At 37.4% G+C, this 27,463-nt stretch overlaps 1 protein-coding gene across 1 annotated transcript; it reads left to right on the plus strand.

Annotated features, from left to right (window-relative positions):
• The first annotated feature begins 542 nt into the window (after positions 1-542).
• Positions 543-16,003, plus strand: crispld2 (cysteine-rich secretory protein LCCL domain containing 2). The gene is made up of 15 exons (XM_038303466.1): positions 543-808; positions 3,373-3,725; positions 4,656-4,774; positions 7,811-7,943; positions 8,915-9,030; positions 9,246-9,346; positions 10,865-11,032; positions 11,121-11,181; positions 11,278-11,344; positions 11,429-11,559; positions 11,907-11,950; positions 12,065-12,137; positions 12,312-12,387; positions 12,724-12,854; positions 14,981-16,003. Exons 2-15 carry the CDS (start codon positions 3,456-3,458, stop codon positions 15,042-15,044), a joined length of 1,554 nt encoding a protein of 517 aa, XP_038159394.1. The 5' UTR covers positions 543-808; positions 3,373-3,455; the 3' UTR covers positions 15,045-16,003.
• Positions 16,004-27,463: the final 11,460 nt, after the last annotated feature.

Here is a 27,463-nt window from a genome sequence, read left to right on the forward strand (position 1 = left end):
TTGAGATAGGATCCCAGTTTTCATCTGCTAAATGTTTTTTTTTTCAAAACAAATTAAAAACATACTCAATTTTTACAGCTTATTTAACAGTTCTTAAATTCTAATTCAGATTTTATATACTGGAAACTAATTTCAATTTAAATTAAGTCAAAAAGATGTAAAATTCCTAAATTATGAATATATATTGACTTAATAAGACATGGAATTTTAATGGACTCTAATTGAATAGAAATTTCACTTAATGCAGCTCTCTTAATGTGTTTAAATCCCTTGCGCTTTTTTTTTATTTCATGCTCTGTCTGAACTCTGGATAATATCAGGCTTTAGGTGCGCAGTGAATCCTACCGTTTTTCATCACTACCTGGAATGTACTGTAGGTTAGCCTACTTCACTTGCAGTTAGAAACGAGGATCTTAACATTACAACATCTTGTCATCCAGTGATGGGAATTTAACTGCCTGCTGCTGATTTGTCAGACCGCATGCTCCGTAACTGCTTCTTGGGTTCTTTCTTTCTTTTTTTTTCTTTCCCCAGACACTAGTGAACGCAGGACGCGCTCTGTGCCAAGAACAAGGGGGAGGCTGGTGAGGGGGAATGCGCAGGACAGGCACAGTTTTATTTGCTCATCAGGGGTCTCCTTCTCTGGCTATATAAGGCGCTCCGTTTCACGGGGGCAACAAAGCTCCCTATGAGCCTTACGGAAATCGCCAAGAAGCAACTGCCCGCTCCTCTAATAAGGAAACAATTCAACTCCCTGCGCGCACTTGAAGCTCTGCCGAAATCTTCCAGAAGCTGCAGAGAGCCTGAGGTGAGCCAAATGAGACTTTACGCACATTTATCTTTAAGATATGGTCGGGTTTAAGGGCACACATCACACATTCAGCATCATTCATGCCATTAAATGAGTGATGTCCTTAGTTTGGAAACAAGAACTTTTATAGTGTACGTGCAAATAGAGCTGTTAGGCATTAATGGTCCTTCCTTTAATCTCCTGGAGGGAATTATATGGAAAATAAACCCAGTAAGTACTTTTATTAGTTACCATTATGAAAAAACCCTAACAGTAGCTGCTATTAGTAAACTTATATAATCTACACTTATATATGGCTAATAGATTATATATGTGTTATCAAATAATCTGCAAACACTTTCTCTACAAGCAATTCAAAATAAAATATATACTATTGGGCATGAAACTGGTTAGTTTTGTCTTGCTTTCAGTTTATGCAAAATAAACAATAATACTAAACAATTTATTAGCCATATTAGAGGAACCATATTAAGTGCTACCAAAAACTTTGCTAGTGTGAAAACAGAAAAAAGAGCTAAGAGATTTTTGGAAAAATAAATGAAAATAAATGAAAGGTTGAAAATGTACAAATAGAATTTTAGCTATATTAAAATTCTCACCTGGACCAACTGGAAAGGCAGGAAATCATTTATAATGGATTAGATTGCAGCCCAGAAGTGGTGCCCATAAAATTGATGTTCATATTTCTCTGAGTCTTCTCTGTCTGTCACTGTTGTATAAAATTCGTGAAAGCCATGAGAAGGGCCCAGACTAGAGAATCTGGTAAGGCTGCATTGGGAAGACAGCTGAGGAAGAAGGGTGTGGTTCCTGGGCTGCCGGTTGGCTTGCAGTGCCCGGAGCTGGCACAGCATGTTGACACAGAGCCGGCGCCAGACCTCAAGCTGCCTTTTTAGCCAGAGGGAAGAGGGTGAAGGGATTCAAGGATACGAGCAACCAGTGCAAGCTGAAGCTTGATTTATTAATTTATTTTGTTTCTTTCTGATCCCTGTCTTATTGCTTCTCCCTCTGTACAAAGCTTTGTGATGTTGTCCTTAGTTTTTAATGTTGGTAAATCCTCTAAGCTGGCTGCTGCCTTCGAAGATAATCCCGTTTCAGATTCACATAGGATAAAAAGTTTGGTGCCCAGTTTACAGTTCACTTAAATTTAAAGGTAGTCAACATAAAATCATGCTGCTCTCAACAGATTGCACAGTAGGGTACCTCTCTATATACAGTGAGGCCAAAAATCCATCATTACCATTTTAACCATAGAAGAACTGTTTATTCTTTATTTTATGCCACTGTTTGGGAGATGATGGGATGTTGACGCTGACTGCAAAGGAAGCTGTAATCCATCATGACATCTGTTCATGTTACATCTCAGTATTGCTTGTACTGTACATTTATTCAGGCAATCATCTATGGATGCGGCTACTATGTAATAAAGAAAGCACACATTAATTTCAATATATAAAATATTAAACTAATAAATTTTATACAAAAGCCAACTATAATTAAGGCATCATCAGTTTTTAGAAAAAAAACTGTTTCACTCCTACCTCTTCTAGGTAAACACAACTTTACCTAGAAGATAGGAGAATCTTCATTAGATTTGAACATTATGTATAAGTTGTTTCAGAGGTAGAAATAAATATGTGGACCTAATAAACTATGAATAATTACACACAGAGTGATTCTGTTTATCTCTCTTCCATTGGGAATTATTATAGCTTACAGAAAATTAAAATGCAAAATTTAGTTTATAAGAAAATTTCTGTGTTAGGTGGAAAGCCCCAATTGTTTATTAAAAAGAAAAAACTGAAACAAAGCCGTTAGGTCAAAGAGAGCTGTATCCAGGCACATAAACAGAAAGTTAAGTGGAAGGAGAAAGTATGGTTAAAAAAAGTAGATGAAGTAGCCTGAATAACTGCAGCAGTTGCTACCTGCCCACTTTCTCAAAAAGTATTAGTTCCTGATTTGATGAGCACAGTATGAGCTTGATTTGGGAGCAGACACACCTAAAAACTACTAACTCTCATTTTCAAGATGATGAGAGCACGTACCTACAATAAGAACTAGTCTAAATCTACTGTTAAAGTCACCTGGGTGTCCTTAAGAGCTAAGCAGAAAAGCAGGATAAACACTGCTGATGCAATAACTCGTGGAAAATGAACCCCAGCCAAGTATTGACTGGATTCACTGCAAACCACATGGTCATACTTTTCAGCAGACATATCTGTATAAAAAAACCCAACAGACTTTCTATTGGTCTTCTTTACAGTTATAATAATTATGTAGAACAGTATTTTAAGTTTTTGTTTAGAAATTTGGAAAAAAAATCCACTTGACTCGAAAAGAGGATTCAAAGAAAAGTGTTAGCCCTGATATACAGTGTGTTTCCTTTGAGTGTAGCACTACTGTGGAAACAGCACTGGCTGCATCCACACATGGGAGAAAATATTGGGTCAGAAGGGAGGTTTTCCACCCAAGTTAATTTCCGTAGTAGCTAGAGGTAGCAGAGTTTGTCTGAAAATGTATGAGTGCTTGTTGAAATCTGTCCTGCTTATGTGTTGACTCTACAGATTATTTGGACTCTTGAGGAGCACCATTCACAGAAAAAGCTGCTGAAAGCTGAAGGTTTATCCCAGGAAGCTTAAGTGTCAGGATGACCCACAATGCCTCATCTTGCCTCCTCTTCATCTCCCTACTGATGAACTTTGTCACAGACTCATCTCCTGTTGTCCTGCCGGATTCCAAGGAACTGCGGCAGCTTCTCAGCCGCTACGAGCAGGAAGCAAACCAGAACGGTATCAGCTCTATAGCTGGCAACAGAACCAGACGAGCCATCCTCTGGTCGGACCGGGAGGAAATCCTGCAGCTGCACAACAAACTGAGGGGCAGCGTTTACCCTACTGCCTCAAACATGGAGTACATGGTGAGATCTGTCACTTTAACTCCAATAAAATTAAAAGACCAGAAGTCTTTAAGTTTAATCTTCTGTAAATTAACATGATGTCAGCAGAGGCAAACACTGAAACAAGGCTTGTAATTTGTGTTTAAGAGCTTTAATTTGCCCAAAAAGGTGGAGGTGGTGCAAAAAAAAAAAAAAAAATCTTTTTTTTCTCTGCTGGAAACATGCAGTCATAAAGGTTGACCTACTGCCAGCCTGCTGTGCCAGTCTTTTACAGGGAGTACTTTTATGCTGACTCTACCAACAAATGGCTGTGCTTTGAAGAACACAGAAAAGTCAGGCTGACGGTGAAGTTCATGGAACATTTCTGGAGGAAAAGGGGAGAGATTTTTGTTGCTACATACAGAGGATTACTCAGAAGCATGTGCTCCATGAGGTTGGAAGAAGCAGCAGGAACCTGTGTGTCTTTGGACTGTGGTTATGGTGTGGAGGCAAGCGTCTGTAGACCCACTCTGCTCTCTCATATTCAAGGGAACAAGCAGCATGTGTTTGGATTGGTGAATGAATGTTTTGGGGGCTACAGTGGTGTCTGTGTGTGCATGCTCTAGGGACCACCAAAAGGCTGGAAACTTACTGAGGGCATATACTCCAAGGGGCCAGGCTGTTGGGAACCCTTCCTGCTTCTCACTGTTGGAGTCAGGTGTTTTTTTATTTCTCTCCTCCCGTTTCCACCAATGCAGAGCATCCCGCTGTGGATAAAGCACCTGTTATTGCTGTGAATCTTTGGCGCTATATTCCACCAGCTAAACTTCAATATCAACATTACAGGTTAACATTGATACTTTATTTAGGAAGAAAGGAGCTACAGCATCAGAAGCCCTTAATAAACTATATAGATGCAAATTCTCTGTATTTGTAAAACAGTTTTCATTGTTTCTTATCTCATGTATGCAGGTTTGGGATGATGAGCTGGAACGCTCAGCTACTCATTGGGCTGAGGTGTGTCAGTGGGACCATGGACCTCAAGACCTCATCATGTCTATTGGACAAAACCTTGCAGTTCACTATGGGAGGTAAGGTTCAGTCACACTCATAGCTCAACTACTTATCGCTGCAGTCAAACGTTTATGTTAAATTTCTTTTGCATTAATTACATATTAAATACAGGTTTCTAATATTTTTAAACAGCTGTTTATGCAGGGGATGAAATGTATACGAATATATAATATATGCATAAAAATGTGTACATAACTTTAAAATTATTTTCAGCTTAATTATCTTGGGTTTAAGCTATCTTTCTTGAGTCGTCGGCAATGCTCCAACATAATTTTGTCCTAATATTTGATATACATTTATTCATAGCAAAGCCCTTACTTTATATTAGTTAATTAAACAATATTTTTATGATCACTGTTCTATTGTAAATTGCCTATAACTATATAGAGCTTTATCTAACTGTGGAACTTCAAAGTATTTTACACTACATGCTGATGTTCACTCATTCACAAACACATCAACATGCTGATGGTGGCAAGCTACATCGTAGCAACAGCTACAAATAAGGTCAAGAGCAAATATAGTTTTTTTTAGATATAATAGGAAAAAAAACTGTTTGGTTTTAAAGGTTAGAATTACAATGTCCTAAAAAATCATAAAGGAAAAAAAGTTTATATAGAATAATATTGATTATTAAATACATTCTTGACGTTTACATCATTGCCTAAAAGACAGAAAGTTGTTATAACTTTATTTGTGTTAAAGCATGACCTTGCATTTTATTTCTGATGTCATCTATTCTGTTTTTGTCAGTAATAGTCTAAGTGATGGGTCACAAGGATATTTAATGGGTGTTCATCAAAAGAAATTCAGCTTTTTTGAGTCAAGATTTATTTTTATAAATACGCATAATCTTGTTAAGGATCATACAAATATTGAATTCTATGTATTTTAGTACTTCATGGTAGAAAAAGTGCAAAAAAAGTTGTCCTTTATTAAAAATTAGACATATTTTTCATTAATTAACTACAAAGTCCTTATTTTTCCTGCAAAGTAATAAAAAAGGCAGCATTTTTAAAAGTTACTACTGATGTTTTGACCATTACCTTTTAGTAATGGTGAGCAAGTGATAAGGCTGTAAGGTTTTATGCTAAGACCTGTTCTTTAGCTGTCTCCCAGACTGATTTATTTCAGGTCAGAAATTTGGTCAGAAAACCACATAACATATGCTATCCTCTGTTAGCCATTGTTTAGACATTTTAATTTATTTTTGCTTAGCGTCATAGTGGAAAGTGAAGTTTTTCAAATGATCTTGTTTTTCTCCAGAATGTTATATTGATGCAGATTTATGTGATTCTCTTCAATGGCAGAACTTGATTCTGCCAACTTTGCTTTGTAATTCATTTTGAGCAAAACTTCAGCCGAAGTTATGTTTTTTGGCAAGATGTGCTGTATAAACCACTGACAGTTTTCCTTAACAGATTGTAGAGAATCCCGCTTTTTCTCCAGAGCATAAGTAAAACTTGCGCAGTATTGCAAAAGCCCTTTTCTTATCCAAGCTCAACACTTATATCCTGTAGTCAATAACTCAGAAATAAAAAGAAGTACTTGTACATTGCTTTCTGCTTCACCATTCTGTAGTACCTTTACTTATACATTTGTCACTATATTGCCCTTTATCACATTCATTTCAAGCCAAAAAGAAATCTATAAAAAACATTTTCTAAAACCATTTTACATAAGATTATTTTTCTTGGTTCTCAGGTTTTTTTATTGACTTTGGAAATATATGATTATAAAAGTATAAAATCACTGGTGTAATCAAAAACATTTTAAAATAAAATTAAGAGTACTTCATATTTCCTCCTATTTCTTATCTCCATTAAATAATATAAATTAGCATTGCTGATCAAACTAAAATAACTCCCAAAATAAATCAAGGGACTGTTATGTATACTGGCCTCAGGGCAACATTTTATTTTAGTCAACAATAGATAAATTGATTTAGAACCTCCTTAAGCTGGTAAAAAATTAGATGTGGATGTTAAGTATAGTATGTTGCAGACAACTTATATCTCATATCTGAAAAATGTGGTTACCGCAGTATCAAAACTGCAGACATTTAGAATATTAAAAGGTGAATTGACCATCAAAAGCATAAAACTATATGCAAAACTGCACCTATGCAAAAGCAATAATGTAGCATGTTAATAACTAAATTTCTTCAGAGTATTTCATCCCCATATCTACTAGTTTTGGCATATTTGTTTACAGAACCTTAAGCTTTAAATATATTTCAGATGAGCATAGGATGAAAGATTAAGCAAGCTTGTACATATTTATTTAGGTGAAATGATTGGGTGTGTGGAGACTAGTGGCGGAGTGTGGGGGTGCATCAAAACAACTGAGGTAAACATCTGCTAAAATCCCCAGTAGCACAGAATACTCTAACATGGCAGTGATCTGAAATAAAGATGTTTTGACATCTTTGTGAAAAAAAAAAAAGCATCAGCTTTGGTTGAATTTGTACCCACATAAATCCAAATTTTCGAAAAGACCAAAGCAGTGGCAAGGAAGTGTGTCTCTGAGTGGACAAACATGGCTGGGCTCTGTCTATAACAGCATGTGGATAACCCAGCAGGTGCCTTTCCAGGAATCTGCTCTGATTATTTCCCATTTCCCCTTTTTATTATTTTTTTCCAACAAACCCTGACGTTGAGTATTATTTGTTCTTTCTTCTTCTCACCTTAATCAGTACTTTCCAACCCTGCAAAGGGGATGTTTAAAACAAGCACTTAACAATATAGTTAGTGGATGGCCCCACATTTAAGTTCAATCTTTTTCACTGCTTATTCCTTTCATCCTCATTTGATATCCTCTTGTTATGTGGATCCAGCCTGCAGCTCTTTGCACCAGGTTAAATCTGGACTCATATTTTTAAACTAATGGGCGGCAAGGAATAGAGATTTATGCTGTGTTTTTCAAGTTTGGAGCCAGAGCACCTGGCAGCTCCCTCTGATATTTCCTTTTTGACCCCGGTAACGGGACCAGCTGTGACTAAGCCTACTGTTTGTCTAAGTGTGTGTGTGTTTGCATGCACATTTCTCCTACAGATACCGCTCACCTGCCTTCCATGTACAGGCCTGGTACGACGAAGTCAAGGACTACACCTATCCTTACCCTTATGAGTGCAACCCGTGGTGTCCTGAGCGCTGCTCTGGGCCCATGTGTACCCACTATACCCAGGTAGGAGAGTGGCAGACCCTTACACATACATCACATATCAGTCAGTGGCCTCTGTGACCAAAAACTTAAAGCTTAGATTTGCCTCTGATTTGCCGTCTCAGTTTTAGTTTATAAGCTGCAAGCTTAACTTAATGAGCTTTTGCTGATTCAAAAGTGGTGCGAAATTAGGAGCCCTAAAGGAGAAAATAACTAAATGAATAAAAAACAGAAACAATAGATAGAAGCGCTGGCCTACAGTCAGTTTCATAGCTATTGGGTTAATTTTACGGAAACGTCCACAATCTCCTCTGTTTTCACCCTGAAACCTGATCATTTTCATCTGGCAGTCATTTCCAGACCCAGCAGACATCCTGCACTGCCTGACCTGGGTTCCTTTGAAGATGCTGCTGACAGGCCATCACCTTACTGTTTGTTTTCTGTTTGTTGAAGTGTCTGTCATCCAGGCTGTTACACTAAAATACTACCCTTGGATTGCATTGTGGCTACTTAAAGATCCATGTCAGTCTGTGTGCTGACTCACTGCTTCCAGAGGCCTCTAAGAATACAAGAAAAAAAGATGAACATTCCTAAGGAGGGGGGAGGATGTGTTTTGGGAGGGAGGTGTTTGGAGAGGTTCTGGAATATGCAGCTTTTCATTTCCCTTTAAATGGGACATGATTTATTTCTGACACCTTTGCAGCTGCACGTTTCATACATCCTCTGAATCTTTTGAAATTTACACCGAAATGGACCATTTGAAAATGTATTTAAATTATTACAAATAACCTTTTTTTTTTAACAGCAAAACATCATTCAATGCAGAATTAGATCCCCCAGCAGCTTTTAGTTGCCCAGTTAATTAAATGGTCAATTTAAGTGTTTCCTCTGGAATTAATTACTGTGACAAAATGCCAGTCAAGAAATATATAGTCTCTTCATTCAGAAATTACCAGTGCTAACTTTGGCCATTTTTTTATTTTTTCTTATTTCAGCTGGTCTGGGCAACCACGAACCGAGTGGGCTGTGCTGTACACGTGTGTCCAAGAATGAATGTGTGGGGAGAAACATGGGAGAATGCTGTTTACCTTGTGTGCAACTATTCCCCAAAGTAAGATCAGTATTCCTCTACAACCCACTGTTTATCAACGGCCTCTAAACTTTCTCTGTGCATGTTAAACAAATGTTAAAGAAATTATATTATGGTGTTGTTGGGCATTAAATATCTCTAAGTTTAAGTTGGAGTGGTAGAATAATTTGCTTTTTAAGTACTGGATTGATCGTTACTTAAGATTTCTGGAGTAATTAATTCCCCTGTCTGTGCAGGGGAAACTGGATTGGAGAAGCCCCGTATCAACATGGTCGCCCTTGTTCCCAATGCCCTCCAAGCTATGGAGGAGGATGTAGAAACAACCTGTGCTACAAAGGTGAGACCAACTTCTGTATTGTTAATGAGAAAGAAAACAATGGTCACATGAGCTACATCGATGATGTTCTGCTATGTCACAAGCTTAAAGTAGACACTGAAGGGTTATGCCTTCTCTTGGGTCTCTACACTGACCTGGGTCAAATGCCTATCCATGACTAGTGCTGGACTGAGTTTTTCTTCTATGTACTCTGGGTTTTAAAGCATAGCTTTGATTAATTCATTAATTTATCTTTTTACCTTCATACCGCCCTTCCAACTACTGAAAAAAAGTGATTTGTTCCTCTGCTTGGTTGGTTGGATGGGAGAGTTTATCGGTTCCAGAGCCGGAACGTGATGTCCAAACAGAACGGTTGAAAGCTAATCAAATCACCAGTAGAGTGATAGAACTGTATAGTAAAAAAACAAACAAAAATAGCTTTCAGCTATTTAATAAGCTCATAATTCAATTAAATTCCATATAATCAATAGTGCCTGTTCAGTGCTATGCTGAGCTATAAAACCTGACTTAAAATCTTTAGAAAGATTATTATGGTTAAGGTGGTCACACACTTTTTAGGAACTATTTTCTATAGAGTTTCAGATAAGAAAGGAAGATTGGATATTGGTCTATAATTACAGCATCACTGCTATGCTGTTGGGATTAACCAAGGTGAAGCAGAGCTTCTGAACACTAGGGGGTGCCTATATATTGGTGGAGCTTTAGGGCTGTCAATTCCATAGACACATGAAAGTTTTTACTTTGAAGAGCATCAGAACTATGACGTTTTCAAAGCCAACTCCTTGCTGCCTATTTCGTCAAACCAGACATCAGACATTTGACAACCTCCATCATTCATATTTACGGTTGTGATGCAGCTAATGCCAAGATCTTTATTTTATTGAAAATCTGTTGCAACACCTCAAAATATATGCTTAGTTATACTAACCATCAAGTTATTTTACAAAGAAACCAGCAAAATAATAGTCTCGAGATTTTTACATATTTTACAGAAAAATCTCAAAAAAGTTTTCCAGTTGTACAATTAAAGGAGCAATATGTAGTAATTACACCCGGTGTTTCAAATCAAAAAAACGGACAAAACAGATAGGACCCCTTATTTTTCAGCGAGTGTCAAGCAGTTTAAGAGAGATGAGGATGTAGCTCAGCTAAATTAAAGTTAAATCATTAAGATGATCCAACCATAGGAAACAATTGTGCGACTTTTCTCAGATGGTTGGCTCAGGTAGTAAACATGACCTGCATATTAGAGTTAAGTAGTTCCATACAGATTTAATCTAGATTTAAAAGGAGAAAAACTTAACTAAGGTATTTTCAATGGAGAGCGCTTATTCTTTATAAGTAATGTTTCTTCCATCCAAAGTGACAAATGAGAATGATTTTGGAGAAATACAGATAGATGTTTTCCAATTATTAACAATGCACGTGAGGAGAAACATCAACCGGTTTAAAACCAATCTAGAATGACTTCTATTTTATCTTCAATAAATGCCTCCACTTAATGTCTTCATAAACCAGATTCTCAGCGTTCAGAGACAGAGGACATGAACGAGGTGGAAAAGCCTCAAGTACCACTGCCACCTCGGACCACCCCCAAACCGACCCCCAGGCCTCCCAGGAAACCTGCAAATAAACCTTCCACTCCAAGGACATCATCTCCAAAGAAACCCGACAACCCTTATCTTGGTAGACACAGGAATTATGAAACAATGAATACATGAAAATAATATGTGTGTTTGGTATTAAATTTCAATTTATTGTTTCATTCTTGCAGCTCACAACATTAAATGTGAGACTAGACTACGGGATAAGTGTAAAGGAGCAACCTGCAACAGGTCAGGACATTATGAGAATTTTTTGTGGAAAAATGCATATTTATTGGTGTATCCCACACTTCCTCTTTAAGACTTGTTAATTTTCTTTGTCTGCAGACATTATTGCCCTGCAAACTGCTTAAATAGGAAAGGGAAGGTTTGGGGGACTGTTTCCTATGATGTGGTGAGTCTATCAAAAAGGAAACACCAGACATCTAGCCACAGTTTATAACATTTAGTCATTCTTAAAGTACACTTCTTGTCACAGCAATCAAGTATTTGCCGAGCTGCTATCCATGCCGGGGTCATCGACAACAATGGAGGGCTGGTCGACATCACAAGGAGGGACAGGTTACCGTTCTTTGTCAGATCCACAAAAAATGGAGTTGAGTCTCTCAGGTAGCTACATCTACACTTTATCATTGCTTTTTAAAATTTTAAATGTGTCTTTACATGTGTCATACTATTTGGAATTTTCAGTCACCTAAAGCAAAAAAAAAAAAAAAGGAGTTCATTTAGACCCTAAATTATGGCCCCATTCCTTTAATCACACCAGTATAATAAGAGGATCCCAGCAACCTTTGCCATGATAGCTCAATGGAGACAAACATAACATAACAACATAACAATTAGAAAGACTATATATTGCACAGCATTGTTTTATCTTACTAATTACAGTTTTGTATCTTTACTTTTGTACCATATCACTCAAAAGAGAAAATGTAATGCATCTCTCCATTTTTCAGCAAATATAAACCTGGAAACTCCTTTGTGGTGTTCAAAGTGGAAGGTGAGTAAATGCTTTATTTGATTAAGATTTGAAAAAGAAGTTAGTAGATACTGCATAATATATTGTAAATTAATTTTGAATTTAAGTGTTTATCTTCTCTTTCTGTTTGGATAGAATATAAAGCTGATTGTTACACCACAGTAGCTGAAATCTGCCCTTTTAGACAACCAAACTCCCACTGTCCAAGGTGACCTGCATATTTTTTTTATCACTTTATTGAAAAGATTTCAAAAATGTTAACTACCTTCTTAATAAAACAAATATGTGTGTATGTATATATATATATATGTATGAAAAAAAATGATTATTTTTTGGACTTTATAGTGTGAATTTACCTTTTATCCAATACTGTGATTTTTAGAATCCTCTGTCCAGCAAGCTGTAACACTGAGCCTTCTTACTGGTCACCAGTGATTGGAAACAACATCTATGCAGACGTGAGTTCTAATGACTGTTTTCAAAGTTGTCAAAAATCATGCTTAAACTTCATGTTAAATTATATTTTGCAAAACCAGAACACTCAGATATGTTTTAAGAATGATTAGAAGGCTAAATGTTGGTTAAACGTGGAATATAAGCGCTCTGGTTGGAATCATTGCTAGAGTGTACAGTATGATCTGTGTTTAGATTGGAATTGATTGATTATACTCTGCTGATAAGAACTTATGGTTTGTTATGCTGAAACCAGACTTCTACACTCTCCTCCTATGTGCTTGTTTGATGTGGAGAAAAACGTTTGTAAATGTTTTTCTTATTCTTTCCATTCTTCACAGAGCTCCAGCATTTGTAAAGCAGCCATTCATGCAGGAGTAATCAAAGCAGACGGTGGTTTTGTTGATGTTCTGCCACTGGAAAGAAGAAAGAGTTACACTGGAGTCCAGAAAAATGGAATCCAGTCTGAAAGGTAATGTCCCTGTTTACACAATACGGGTTATTTATAAAAGAAACAAAGATAAAATAAATGTTGCATCCTGTTTACAATCAATAGTTTAGCAGCTAAGAAACTATCAGCTGTCATTTGCTGAGAAAATGCATAGTGAATATTAACATGAAAGCTCATTTCTTTGAGGAAGCAACTCTCCTAAAATTTGTTCTCCTGAAAAAATTCTAAAATCCTTACTTTTAAAATTGCTCTCCCGCTTTGATTACAAACATCCATCTGTCGATCCATTTCTTTGACTTGCTCATTTCTTGAAGGATCACAGTAGGGTTTGTGCTAATACACACGATAATTGAAGCTCAGACTCACACTAAAGGGTAATTATCAGTACAAGTTTTTCTAACATCGGTGTTTTTAAAATAAAATGTTCTAACATTGATGCTTTAAAAAAAAAATCTAATTTTTTAACATGTATGTTTTTCAAATTTGAGAGGCAGCCAAGCTATACACAAAGGCCCATAGCTGGGGTTTGAACCCAGGACTCTCTTGTTGCGAGGTAGTGCAACTGCTCTATCCTGCAACTTTTTCTAGAAAACAGACAGAAAATCAGTATTTTCTCTTAAGTATTAAAAAATGTATTAGAAATCATAAAGTTAGAGGTTGAACTAACAAATACTGTAGAATGGGAAAATAGAAATAGAATGAAGGAAAATGATGAAAAGTGTTCCTTATGTCTTCCAAAAGCCTAAGCCTAAAGCAGCATAACTATAGAGACAAAGAAAATCAACTTCATAATAAATGAAGTTGAACTTGGAATAAGTTAATAAATACAAATATCATACATGGGTGTTTGTTTAATTTGTTGATATAAGATAAAATCCTTCTCAGCTAAATTTCCCTTTTGGTCAGTAGGACTGTACGGGGACAAGACAATAGACTATGCCAAAGAAAGCTGATTGATGTCCACTATAATAGCAAGTATAGAGGGGTTCTTTGCGTACACGCCATGTTTCCCAAAGGGCTCTTATGTCTTTGGTTTACTTGAGTAGACTAAGCTCAAGCAAGAAACCCCTCGTGGTCTGGCCAACTGGCATATGGGGATGTAAGAGTAATGATGTGGTTTGGTGTGTGGGTAGGCCACACACTGGCCCTCTGCTTTCTTTACCAATACATTTCAATTGGCTGAGTAAAGTGCTGAATGGCTAATAACAATCCAAGTCTGAGTGTTTGAAACCTAATGCAGTGCAGTGAAGGCCGCGCTCAGGGCATTGGGACAGGAGGTCAGTAAGTGCCTGAGGTAGAGTTAATGCCATGTGCCAACATCATGGCAGCGTGGGCAGTTTGGATTGCTCTCTGCTGCTTTTAATGTAATTACAGCCTATCCAATTACCTCAAATGGAGATGCTGTCAGCCAATCTGCTAGCTCTCCCTTATAAAAAATTATCTGTTATGGGACCCCGGTCATACTATTCTATAGTGGTCATTGATCATGGAACAGCTTCAAGGTCTTTCTGCTAATTAACTAATTAAAAACCTTGTGTTGAACACTCAGAAATACTGGTGCAGTGAGTCATTCTGAAAACAGCAGTTTCATTGAGGTTTCAGCCCAAAGCATGAACTGCTGATTTGGTCCCTGATGGATTTCGCTGCCGAAATAATTTGAACCACGAGGGTAAAGATTTGGGTTACATCTGATGATTCTTACCAGGTTTATCAAAAACCTGTTGAAGAAAAAGATTAATAGACATCATTGCTGTTTCTTTATCTCATTCATAGCCTTATTTAGACATCTATTCAGTTCTAAATATCTATTCATATGAGCTGATCTTTGTATCAATCACTTTAAAATAAGATAAGTGATATCATTTCAGTTTTTTTACATTTCATCATGTTACAACTTAATTTTTTTTTCTATAGAAATTATATTATGCATAAAACACATTGAAGTTTGTGGATGTAAAGTGACAAAATAAGGAAAACCGCAGTAGGTATGACTTTTTATGTGCAACACAGCCGAGTTCCCACATGCCACAAATGTATTTCAGTATACATTTAACAAAGGTGTGAACCACTCACTTCATTTGGAAGTGAAATATTTCATGATAATTTCAGATCTCTAAACTAAAGGTAACTTTTTTCTTTATTTTTAGCAAGAGCAACGTGAATGGAGGTTCTTTCAGACTCTTTGCCGTGAAGGTCACTTCAAAGGTCTGAGGATCAACAGAATTTGCTCTGCAGGCCTGGAAAAGCAGAAATCCTCAAGTTGGATACCATCACCCTTGAGCAGTAATTCATAAAATATATAAAGGCGCTTTGTCCCACCATGTATTACTTAAATCTTAAGCAAAAATGTGTTCATTTGGGAATATTTTGAAGTTCCTTGTTTTTACTCGTATTTTCATAGGGAAGCATAATTTGTGAATATAAAAGATTTTATACATATTTTGAATTAAACAGCTGGTGCTGAAATAATTTGGTTAAACAGAAATAATTATGTTTATATTAAAGAAAAAAGTTTTCATACACAGGAATGTATACCGATTACACTGTATTTAATCCTTCTGTACAGAATATATCCTACATTAGTTTTAACAATTTTCAGTGCCCATTTGATCTAAGTCTCAACTTCAACTCTTAAAATTCTCGATTATTACTGTTAAGTCACATCCAAGTGTGAAATTAATTTAAAGTTTAAAGACAGTGTATGTTTAGGAACACAGTTGCAGATGAAAAGTTTCCAAAGGATGGAGGAGACATTTTAAAAGATGAGATCTACTATCTCATTCCTGTCTAGTGCTTGCTTACTGCCCTTTATGCCTTTTTGGCCCCGTTGTATATAGGAGAATGTAACATTGTCCCTGCCCCCACCAAAGACAATTGAATGTGTTGCATGGATCAGGTACAGAGATGTTTTATGTTAATGGTGAAAGTATATTAAAAGTTTCAATATTGAACTTCAGTTTGTGCACTTTTGGAAAACTAGTGTTATGCAGCACAATTAGGGAAGAAACTCATTTTAGTTACTATGATGATTTGATCATTGTTTTATTGTAACATAAAAAAAAAAGATATTTCTTAATTATATCTTGTAGCCCTGTTATGTTCCGCTAAGGTCCTAAAGCACAGTGGTTAAGCACCTTTAAACTCTATTGCCCGTCTTGTTTTGGTTATTTCTAAGGATTAAAGACATAGTCATATTCAGATTAAAATACAACCATGTTTCTTTAAGCATCGTATGTATTGTTATCTCTATACTCTACCTCAGCCTTTTTGCTTTGCTTTGCAGTGTTCTTCTTTTTTTGGGGGGGGGGGGGGGGGGGGGGGGGGGGGATGGGGGGACAGGGGTTGTAAAAAAGAGCTATGTAAAATATGGCAACTGTAAATAATGATATTTTGTTTTTGCTGTACTTTTAAACATATGTGGTGTATATCCTAGTTTTTTTTTTTTTTTTGCACAACCTGAACATAAAGTATGTTTTACAAATGTTTACTGGATGATGTGTCTTTACTGTATTAATGACTTGTTAAGAGACATTTTTAAAACCGAAATACTAATTTCATTTATCTCAAGCATCAAGGATTACATTAGTTTAGAAGAACCTTAAGAAAAAATAACATTTCCTAATGTTTTTTTTCCCCCTAGATTGTGATTTATCTTTTAAAATATGTACATAAACAAATATATTAGAAACTTATTTATACCATCGCAACCAAACAAATCCAAAACAGAATTTGAAGTAGTGAAAACCTGTCTCTCCTTTTCCTGTACTTCCAAAGAATAGTATATCATGTAGGTTATTCAGTTCCGCCTACATCAGAAGTGACTCAAACTTACCAAAAAAGATGCAAACAGCAACTGTATCCATTAGGGTTTTCAAAAGTATCGATACTCAAAAAAGTATCGATACTGAAACATTGTATCCGGATACAATACTCGTTTTTAAAAGTATCAATACAGTGCCACCAGTGGCACCTAAACAGTCATTCATCTAAAGTGCAGAATAGAAGACAATGCACTTTCAGAACACTGTGTGATTGAATAATCCTTGTGGTATCGAAAATGGTATCGAGTATCGGATATTTTCCTTAGTATCGGTATCGAGTTGAAAAGTTTAGTATCGTGACAACCCTAGTATCCATACATTTAAAATACTGTGCTGTTGGTGTATTTTGCACTTACAGCTAAAGATAAAACCATCTTCAATGAACGGTCCATTTTATCTATAAGTACTTTGACCAGAGCATTTGGCTCAAATCTGTGTAACATGAATTCTGAAAGAAATTGAGATGAAGACCACCCAAGATTCGCTTGTTGTCTTTGGAGGGCTATCTCCGACCACATTCATGTTATGGCTCAGCTTCTTGTGGGCACACATAGGTCCAAGAGAAGGGATCAACAAGCTGTAGCGATCACTTTTCAAAAACCGCATACAATACACAATCTGCCAGCAAAGCTTTCGGTCATGTAGGTGTGGAGACAATAAAGAAAAAAAAACACAGGATAGGATACATTTTTTTTATATTTTAAGTGAGATTAAAAGTCCCCATATGTGGTGCATGCTGTTGCTTCATTTGCAGTTTACACAGTATGAGTTGTATTGGGTGCTAAAAACCCCTAAACCTCTTTTGACAGAGGCAGATGTTTGGTTTCAGTTAAGTCCTGGTTGGACAGGAATCTCAACATGTTGCTGATAAACAGATGTGGGATGACTGTTCTACTCCCATTGTCAAAGAAGATAAAGATTTGTATTCCCTATGTTAATCCCCAAAAGACTTGATAAAAAATATAAAGTTTTTCCAAGTTTTAGGTTCATCGTATCTCAAACAGAATGTTTTAACTGTGGAAACAGCTGCAAAATATAAGGCTTAGAGGGAAAGCCTTTTTAAAAAAAAAACATTTTCTTTACATAATCTATTCAAAAAACTCAGCTTAGTTATTTTCTTATGTACATTTCTACTAAATCTTCAATGTATTTCTTCCATGCGCTTTGATCGCATTTAGCAAAAATAGATGTTTTTGGAATGTAAGCAGTACAGGTGCTGGTCATAAAATTAGAATATCATGAAAAAGTAGATTGATTTCAGTAATTCCATTTAAAAAGTGAAACTTGTATATTATATTCATACATTACATACAAACTCATATATTTCAGATGTTTATTTTGTTTAATTTTGATGATTACAAATGACAACAAATGAAAATCTCAAATTCATCATATCAGAAAATTAGAATATTGTGAAAAGGTTCAAAATTGATGGCCCCTGGTGCCACACTCTAATCAGCTAATTAACTCAAACCACCTGCAAAAGCCTTTAAATGGTCTTTCAGTCTAGTTCTATAGGCTACACAATCATGGGGAAGACTGCTGACTTGACAGTTGTCCAAACGATGACCATCGACACCTTGCACAAGGAGGGCAAGACACAAAAGGTCATCGCTAAAGAGGCTGGCTGTTCACAGAGCTCAGTGTCCAAGCACATTAATAGAGAGGCGAAGGGAAGGAAAAGATGTGGTCGAAAAAAGTGTACAAGCAAGAGAGATAACCGCACCCTGGAGAGGATTGTGAAACAAAGCCCTTCAAAAATGTGGGGGAGATTCACAAAGAGTGGACTGCAGCTGGAGTGAGTGCTTCAAGAACCACCACACACAGACGTATGAAAGACATGGGTTTCTGCTGTCGCATTCCTTGTGTCAAGCCACTCTTGAACCACAGACAGCGTCAGAAGCGTCTAAAGAGAAACAGGACTGGACTGCTGGTGAGTGGTCCAAAGTCATGTTCTCTGATGAAAGTAAATTTTGCATTTCCTTTGGAAATCAAGGTCCCAGAGTCTGGAGGAAAAGAAGAGAGGCACTTCATCCACGTTGCTTGAAGTCCAGTGTAAAGTTTCCACAGTCAGTGATGGTTTGGGGTGCCATGTCATCTGCTGGTGTTGGTCCATTGTGTTTTCTGAGGTCCAGGGTCAACGCAGCCACATACCAGGAAGTTTTAGAGCACTTCATGCTTCCTGCAGCTGACCAACTTTTTGGAGATGCAGATTTCATTTTCCAACAGGACTTGGCACCTGCACACAGTGCCAAAGCTACCAGTACCTGGTTGAAGGACCATGGTATCCCTGTTCTTAATTGGCCAGCAAACTCTCCTGACCTTAACCCCATAGAAAATCTATGGGGTATTGTGAAGAAGAAGATGCAATACACCAGACCCAACAGTTCAGAAGAGCTAAAAGCCACTATTAGAGCAACCTGGGCTATCATAACACCTGAGCAGTGCCACAGACTGATCGACTCCATGCCACGCCGCATTGCTGCAGTAATACAGGCCAAAGGAGGCCCAACTAAATACTGAGTGCTGTACATGCTCATACTTTTCATGTTCATACTTTTCAGTTGGCCAACATTTCTATAAATCCTTTGTTTTTATTGGTCTTCAGTAATATTCTAATTTTCTGATATGATGAATTTGAGATTTTCATTTGTTGTCATTTGTAATCATCAAAATTAAACAAAATAAACATCTGAAATATATGAGTTTGTATGTAATGTATGAATATAATATACAAGTTTCACTTTTTAAATGGAATTACTGAAATCAATCTACTTTTTCATGATATTCTAATTTTATGACCAGCACCTGTACAGCTCAGTTTTACAGATGACCATTAAAATTCAGTTAAGATGAAGTCATTATCTTTAATTTTATAAATCACCATGTGAGGCAGAAAGACATGAAAATAAACAAGTTGGTCATCATTAAAATGTCAAATGAATGAATTTAAAACTTTCCCCAAGAATCTCATTATGAACACCTTTAGTCTAACAGTTCCCAACAATCTCAATAAGTTGTTACATTAATGCTGATTTTGCACAGTTTCTACCTTAGTCAATTAAATAACATGCTGCTGTCATTTTGCACATCTCTGATGTTGCTGCTATTTTCACATATACATTACTGTAAAAACATCAATAGCCGTATATTGGTTATTTATTCTCCAGGTGCACTTTTCTAAGGTCCATATTGATGTGACCCTTTTTCTTTAATCTTTTTGCTGCTGTAAACACCAGAATTTCCACATTGTGGGAAAATAAAGGGATTTTTTTCTATTCTATTCTATTCTATTCTATTTCACACACTTTTAATGTTGACTTACTTATTGTTAAAACAATATCTCCTCTCACACCGAGAGCATCCTTAAATGTTCAAAGTACATCAGTCATATTTTCACCCTGGAGTGCTATGCCTAGAGACGTTATCTCTTATTTGAGTGTTTCTTACCGATGTGAAATTTCAGTAAATGTTTACTGCCAAAATTGTGATCAATGTGTAAAAATCCCAAATCTTCTCCTAATTATTCTTAAGAGGCTTTCATGTTTGAAACATTAAAAATGTACACTCTACCTGTCAGTACTTTTTATTTACAAGAACAGAATCATAATAGGTTGATCACATTTTCTGAATTTAAAAAAATGTAGAAGAATAAAAAATATGTCTATTTTAACAAATGTTTCAGTGTAGAGGTCCTTAATGTGGAAACCTCAGAAGAGTTTAGCAGCTTTGAAAGAAACAACCCTGATGACTCACTGAACAGAACCTGGCAAATTTAGGAAATTCCTACTCTGGCTCCCTAAATCAGGGTACGCCACTGGCAACCTGTCCAGGGTGTACCCCACATCTCGCCCATAGCCAGAGATAGGCACTGGGCCCACAGCGACCCTGATGGAAGCAGGAGAAGATCGATGGATACAAACTAATGCTCCCTGCACAATCTCAGATCAGTTAGACATGGTTTTGTCATTTACTGAGTAATTATTCCTGTCATATATGTGTTATTGTTACATCCAATAACAAAAATAACTAATTGTCTGATTTTTTGACTAAATTAAGATTTTGATGTTAAAACATTTCCCAGTTTTTTTTTCTTTTTTTTTTGTAATGAATAATCTTTTTATCCTGGATGATTAATGTAAGGTAAAATCTATACTATAGTTAAAGATTTGATCTAATGAGTTTTAATAGGTTTGAGACCATGGAGAAAAAAAGCATGATTTTCGTGCATATTTTTTTCCCATCTTATTACAAATGAAAGTCAAAATAAGACAGGAAATAAATGGAGATTTGTAGTTGTTTTATCATGCTGTGTTCCAAAACACAGTTTTGTGGCTGAAATCGATTTGCATGAAGTCTAAATAAATCAAGTCCAAATAGTCCTCTGTGCTTTTTTTCTGTTGTTATTGTGGAAGAGTCTTGTGGTGTTTGTCTTTAGTTTGTGAACAAGACTTACGCTAGGTTCTGGATCACTCATAAGACATTATGATTTGGATAAAAAAGTAAAAAAAAAAGAAGGTAAAACCATAGTGCAGCACATGATTTTAGCAGAAACAAATAGGGAAGTTCATATAGGGGCATTGTAGAGTTTTAAACAATGAAATCCATCAGCCTGTTGCAGGGAAAATGTTGCTGGTGTTTTGAAATGTTTACTACTCAACCAAACGCTGTAAAATCAATAAATACAAAGTAAAGGATAGCAGCTTATAATTAACATATTTTTCTGAAGAGAATATTAACAATAGTCAATTTATAAGTTATATTTTTATTAAGGGTAGTTTAATGATGATTTATGTATGCTGTGAGTTACAATAGCGGATAAAATATAACTGATTTTATCCAGACAAAACCGATGGAACAAAATATAAGGGTCAGTTTGTGGTCCACTATGCCAGCCATTTCAAATTAGAAGAGGGTACTTTTTGGGTCTCGTCTTAACCGTAGAGAAGATGATTGTCTCATAAAGTTCTAATGTGCATGGATTCCAAAAAGAACAAGTCTTTATGGACAAGAGCTCTGTTTGCTATTCTATTTTTAGATGTTCTAGGAATCAGAACGGACCCAGCAGTCTGAGAGCCATGTGTTCTGTTGAGAAAAATAATGATCTGTCATCACAAACTCTTCTGCAAATTCTCATCATAGCTCTCATTGGAGCATTTTCACTCTTATCTAATACAAAGAATTATAACAGCAAAACCTAAAAATAACAACTGCATGGACTCATGTTATCATCAGGGGATATTTATTTATTTATTTATTTTTAATCAAAATAAGGTTTAACAATTGAAAGAAGAAACTTAAACTGAAATCTTTACCAAAAGTAAATAAAAGTTTGATATTGTTTTGTCCAAATTCTGAATATTGCCATTTATATGGGGACCTATCAGAACAGGACACATTTTTCTAAAATGTTATTGTTCATATGATTAACCATTACAGTTATGTTTTTTTTGCATAGAAAATTCCACCAGATCAGCCATTTTTTTAAATACCCATACTTACCCATCAAGCTCCAGCATCCATAACACCTTCAATGTGCATGGCTGAAACGAGTTGCTGCAATAAGACTGGGGGATTTACTCATCGAGTTATCGAGTTAACAAGCCAGTGAACTGGTTCATCTGAAAAAGCTCTTCAGGCCTTTCCTGAACATGCCTCCAGGCAAAACTGTGGGGTTGTCTAAACAACGTTTGTTTGGTAAAAAGAGAAAAAACCTGAAAAAAAAAAACTCAGGGCTAAATCTGATTTCTGATCATAGACTGCCACAAAAAAGGTTTCGATGAGGGCCCAGCATCTGGTGGAGAACTTTGTTACTTTTTTAACAGTTAAAAAGTCAAAGACTTTATTGCTCACATAAAGCACAAGAAGATAAATGTCTCTATGACAGCTTTGAGAAGTTAGAAATACTGCAAAGCCATTAAACTGATTTTAAAAAGAGACACTTTGTTAGAGTCTCTGGGGTTTTGCCATTTTTCTGGTGTGAGAAACAGCTAAGAACATTTCTCAGTCAAGATGACTAGCATCAATGGCGTAAATATCAGTAAGCAGAGACAGCAATTGCTTACGAGCCCATGACCTCTTAGGAGCCCCATCACTGACACCTGGGGAGTCCAGTACGCAAATGTTGACTAGGACGTCTCTTTAAAATGTAGTTGTGCGAAAAATGCTTCTTAAACCCACCTGATACTGAAGTGACTGACCGCACCGGACCGTATTTATACCGCAACACATGCCAGATTTCAACATGATGGTGAGTCATTTAAACACGACACCATTAGCAAAGCAGACAGCGGTTGGGGGGAGTTTTGTCATCTGAAATTAGTTTTTTGGAACTTGGGTTTTTGGATTTATGGAACTGTCACCGAATCCTGAACCTTTATCACGTGTTGTACTTCATTTAGGGCCCACCCAGATTATGTTGCTTATTGTTGTGCCATTACGCCATTTACTAGCATGTATCTAAGGGGGTGAAGGATCATCTCTCTTTGCTGGATGATTACCCCTGATGGTATTCTAGTCAAAACCCTAAACCAGGAATATATTACTTGTTGAAATCTCTCTTCTTGTGAATCTCGTTTAATGTGGACTATTATTGTTCCAGTCAGCCTGTCAATCTCAGTTCATCTCAAATCTTCATGCTAAAGGTCTTACTTGTGTGCAGCAGCTCTCAGTCTTCATCACCTTCCTGCTCTCCAGCACGACGTCTCTTGCAAATAGTAACGCTCTCTGATCTCACTCACATTGTCCTGGACTTCTGGGTTTCAGTCTGCAAAGCCAGCTGAATCAAACTCCTACAGATCCATGCTACCTCCCCTTCATATTTTAAGAAAGCAAATCAATCAGTCATCAGTCATCATCAACCAATCCCCTTCCTGATATGCATGCTTTCTCCCCTCACACCAACCAGAAGGTTCAACTAACTTCCTGCAGTTCTCTGCTTCCAGATTATTGTTGCTTTTGTAAATAAAATTTTAAAACTGAGTGGTTCAGTCATTCTGCATTTGGGTAGAAAAAAACTATAAACCAACATGACACTCATAATTAAATCAAGGCATTCAGACATTTTTATGATGATGCCCCATGAGACAATATTTCCCATTGATATATGCTTATCTCCATGTTTTATGGCCTCTACAGTACAGCATATAATTGGTTTTGTTCCCTTTTCTAAATGGGTGTTTATTCTGGCTGATGACATAAAGGGACATCTCTGACCATAGTGTTTTCAATCTGAAAAACTCACAGAAAGAGAAAAGACATTTAGGAGAAGTTTATTGATACCATTACTTTGTCTTTGGGCTCAGACCTGGGCAGGAAACGTAGCGCTTAATTTTGATAGACATGAATGAACAGGAGCAAAGTATAGGGCTACTCCCCCCCAGGCCTGAAACTGGTGGTGGAGTGGAGATAGATGAAGTTGGTCAGTCTGTAGACTGCTGGTTAGCGAGACGGTATGCTGAGCTTTATGGGGAGATCCAGTGGATTGCGTGAGCTGATACTAGAGCTTCACTCAGCGACCTGGAAGATGGAAGTCAAGTTGAATAACACAGGTTGAGAGAACCTGTCCATGATGAGCAGGCATGGAGCGACAGTGGAGAGTAAAAACTCCCCATTGGGAAGAAACCTCTGGCAGAACCAGGCTAAACATGGCGGTCTTCTCTCGGACCGGTTAAGATGAGACAGGGAATGCAGTAAGAGTCTGGGAGTAATGACACTCTGATGAAGCTATAGCTACGATGGGGGAGCAGGGGATGCTGGTGGGTTGAAACGGTGTCATCTGAATGAAGTCACACAGCGCATCCGCCGCCTGCGCACAGGAGCAGACAGGTGTGTATTGGAGGCCTTCTAAGCTGAACTTTGGATGCCGATTGGCTTTCATGGAGGTGTGGTTCAAAGCTGATTGGCTGTGTCGCAGGTGGAAGTAAAGCAATTCGTTTCTTCAGTTGAACTTCCGCCTAGGCTCCATTACTCAATTAAGTAGTACTGCAATATACACTCACCAGCCACTTTATTAGGTACACCTGTCCAACTGCTCGTTAACACTTAATTTCTAAGCAGCCAATCACATGGCAACAACTCAGTGCATTTAGGCATGTAGACATGGTCAAGACAATCTCCTGCAGTTCAAACCGAGCATCAGTATGGGGAAGAAAGGTGATTTTAGTGACTTTGAACGTGGCATGATTGTTGGTGCCAGAAGGGCTGGTCTGAGTATTTCAAAAACTGCTGATCTACTGGGATTTTCACAACAACAATCTCTAGGGTTTACAGAGAATGGTCCGAAAAAGAAAAAAACATCCAGTGAGCGGCAGTTCTGTGGGCGGAAATGCCTTGTTGATGCCAGAGGTCAGAGGAGAATGGCTAGACTGGTTCGAGCTGATAGAAGGGCAACAGTGACTCAAATAACCACCCGTTACAACCAAGGTGGGCAGAAGAGCATCTCTGAACACACAGTACGTCGAACTTTGAGGCAGATGGGCTACAGCAGCAGAAGACCACACCGGGTGCCACTCCTTTCAGCTAAGAACAGGAAACTGAGGCTACAATTTGCACAAGCTCATCGAAATTGGACAATAGAAGACTGGAAAAACGTTGCCTGGTCTGATGAGTCTGGATTTCTGCTGCCACATTCGGATGGTAGGGTCAGAATTTGGCGTCTACAACATGAAAGCATGGATCCATCCTGCCTTGTATCAACGGTTCAGGCTGGTGGTGGTGGTGTCATGGTGTGGGGAATATTATCTTGGCACTCTTTGGGCCCCTTGGTACCGATTGAGCATCGTTGCAACGCCACAGCCTTCCTGATTATTGCTGCTGACCATGTCCATCCCTTTATGACCACAATGTACCCAACTTCTGATGGCTACTTTCAGCAGGATAATGCGCCATGTCATAAAGCTGGAATCATCTCAGACTGGTTTCTTGAACATGACAATGAGTTCACTGTACTCAAATGGCCTCCACAGTCACCAGATCTCAATCCAATAGAGCATCTTTGGGATGTGGTGGAACGGGAGATTCGCATCATGGATGTGCAGCCAACAAATCTGCAGCAACTGTGTGATGCCATCATGTCAATATGGACCAAACTCCCTGAGGAATGCTTCCAGCACCTTGTTGAATCTATGCCACGAAGAATTGAGGCAGTTCTGAAGGCAAAAGGGGGTCCAACCCGTTACTAGCATGGGGTACCTAATAAATTGGCCGGTGAGTGTATTCTCCTAGTGTAAATTCATATGTCTCATATAAAAGCTGCATCCACACCTCTGTGCGGACCCACAGAAAGTTTTTTTATCCACTGCTAGAACTCACTTTACGTTTATGAAAGGAAATTTCACAGTGCACAAGATGAATGCTTGCAATTTATTTGATCAAATCACTATACTGCTGAATAAAACAGTCCTCTTGGATAAGATGACATTCTTTTATCCCTGTTAAATGAATATTTGGACTTTTCATGATGTTAAGAAACAATAAGATGAGTCTGCATTTCTTGTGATCCATTGTTGGTTTAAACATTACACTCCATGGAGGCTAACATAAATGTCGATCATAAGTCAAATAACTTAATATTTGAAAGATATTGACCAATTTGAAGTCAAATATTGACAAGTAAATGTTACATTTTAGAAAAACTGAATGCACAAAATTACTAAAAGGTGGAATTGCAGTATCACTCAAAACTATTGCTACAATTGTGGCTACAATGAACCTTTATCATCTTGATCTTTCTTTCCTTCTTTCATTATAATGTCCCAACCACTCTATGTGAGCTTTACCAACTTGGTTACAGTCATGCAAATCTAATGTGTGCAGCTTTACACACATTAGGTAAAGTATTTTGCAGAAAACTATTCACTCAGGTTGCAAACCTGCTAGTCGAAGCTAGGTGTAAAGGCTTATCATACTTAGGCCTGACATGCCATTTTTTGGTGTGAAATGTTTTGGAAAAGGGAGACAATGTCCTTTAGGTTTGAGTTTATTCAACATCTCAAATTTTGTTCCAACTTTAACTTAGTTTGTTAAAGTTGCATGTAAATCCCTCACAGCTGTTTGAGTAAGGTTGGAAATTGATAAGATTTTCACGATTCTGATTCCCTTATCGATCCTGTGAAACGATTCAATTCCTTACCAATTCTCTTATCGATTCTTTTATTGATTCTGTGAAACGATGAACTTGTTAAGTGCACGGTGACATTCGTCTACCTTTGCCCTGGACATTCTATTTCTGCCTGCCTCACAGAAGGCAGTGAATGGGAGCCGCCAGCCTCTGAGCCAGCCAGGCTACCCGTCTTGTGAAAGTCATCTAAATCTAATGGAGAAGGCATCTGTTTAATGAAAAAGCATTGGTACAATATCGGGAAATAAACTCATCTCCCCCTGATTTAAATAAATGAACATCACTTTTCTCTCGCTTCCTGAACTGTGGGGCAACTTCGTAGCATGTTTAATAACCCCAAAGAGATGCATGTTGGATGTATTTCCTCCCATGGATGTAATTGTCACTTTGCACTATGATTGCAAAGCGCCTTGTTGCCATCTCTCTTCGTTAAAATGAAGCCAAAGTTTCGATTGCTTTGACTGCTTTTGTTTTGCTTTTCTACACTTACGCCTGGTCATGTCGTACTTGCTTACCGAATGCTGTGTGCGGAAAAAACATGACGCAAGTCGTGCTTCCCAGCGCTAGGCTCTGGTGCTGCCTGGAATCGTTAAGAGAATTGTTAAGCGAGCTGCCGAAAGGTGCCATGGAATTGGAACCTGTTTGAATGCTTGATAGTTAGAGCAGTCATTGCTTTACACTTTGAAATG

Source organism: Cyprinodon tularosa, unplaced genomic scaffold, assembly GCF_016077235.1.
Source record: "Cyprinodon tularosa strain WSP-4 unplaced genomic scaffold, ASM1607723v1 ctg510, whole genome shotgun sequence".
Taxonomy (NCBI): domain Eukaryota; kingdom Metazoa; phylum Chordata; class Actinopteri; order Cyprinodontiformes; family Cyprinodontidae; genus Cyprinodon; species Cyprinodon tularosa.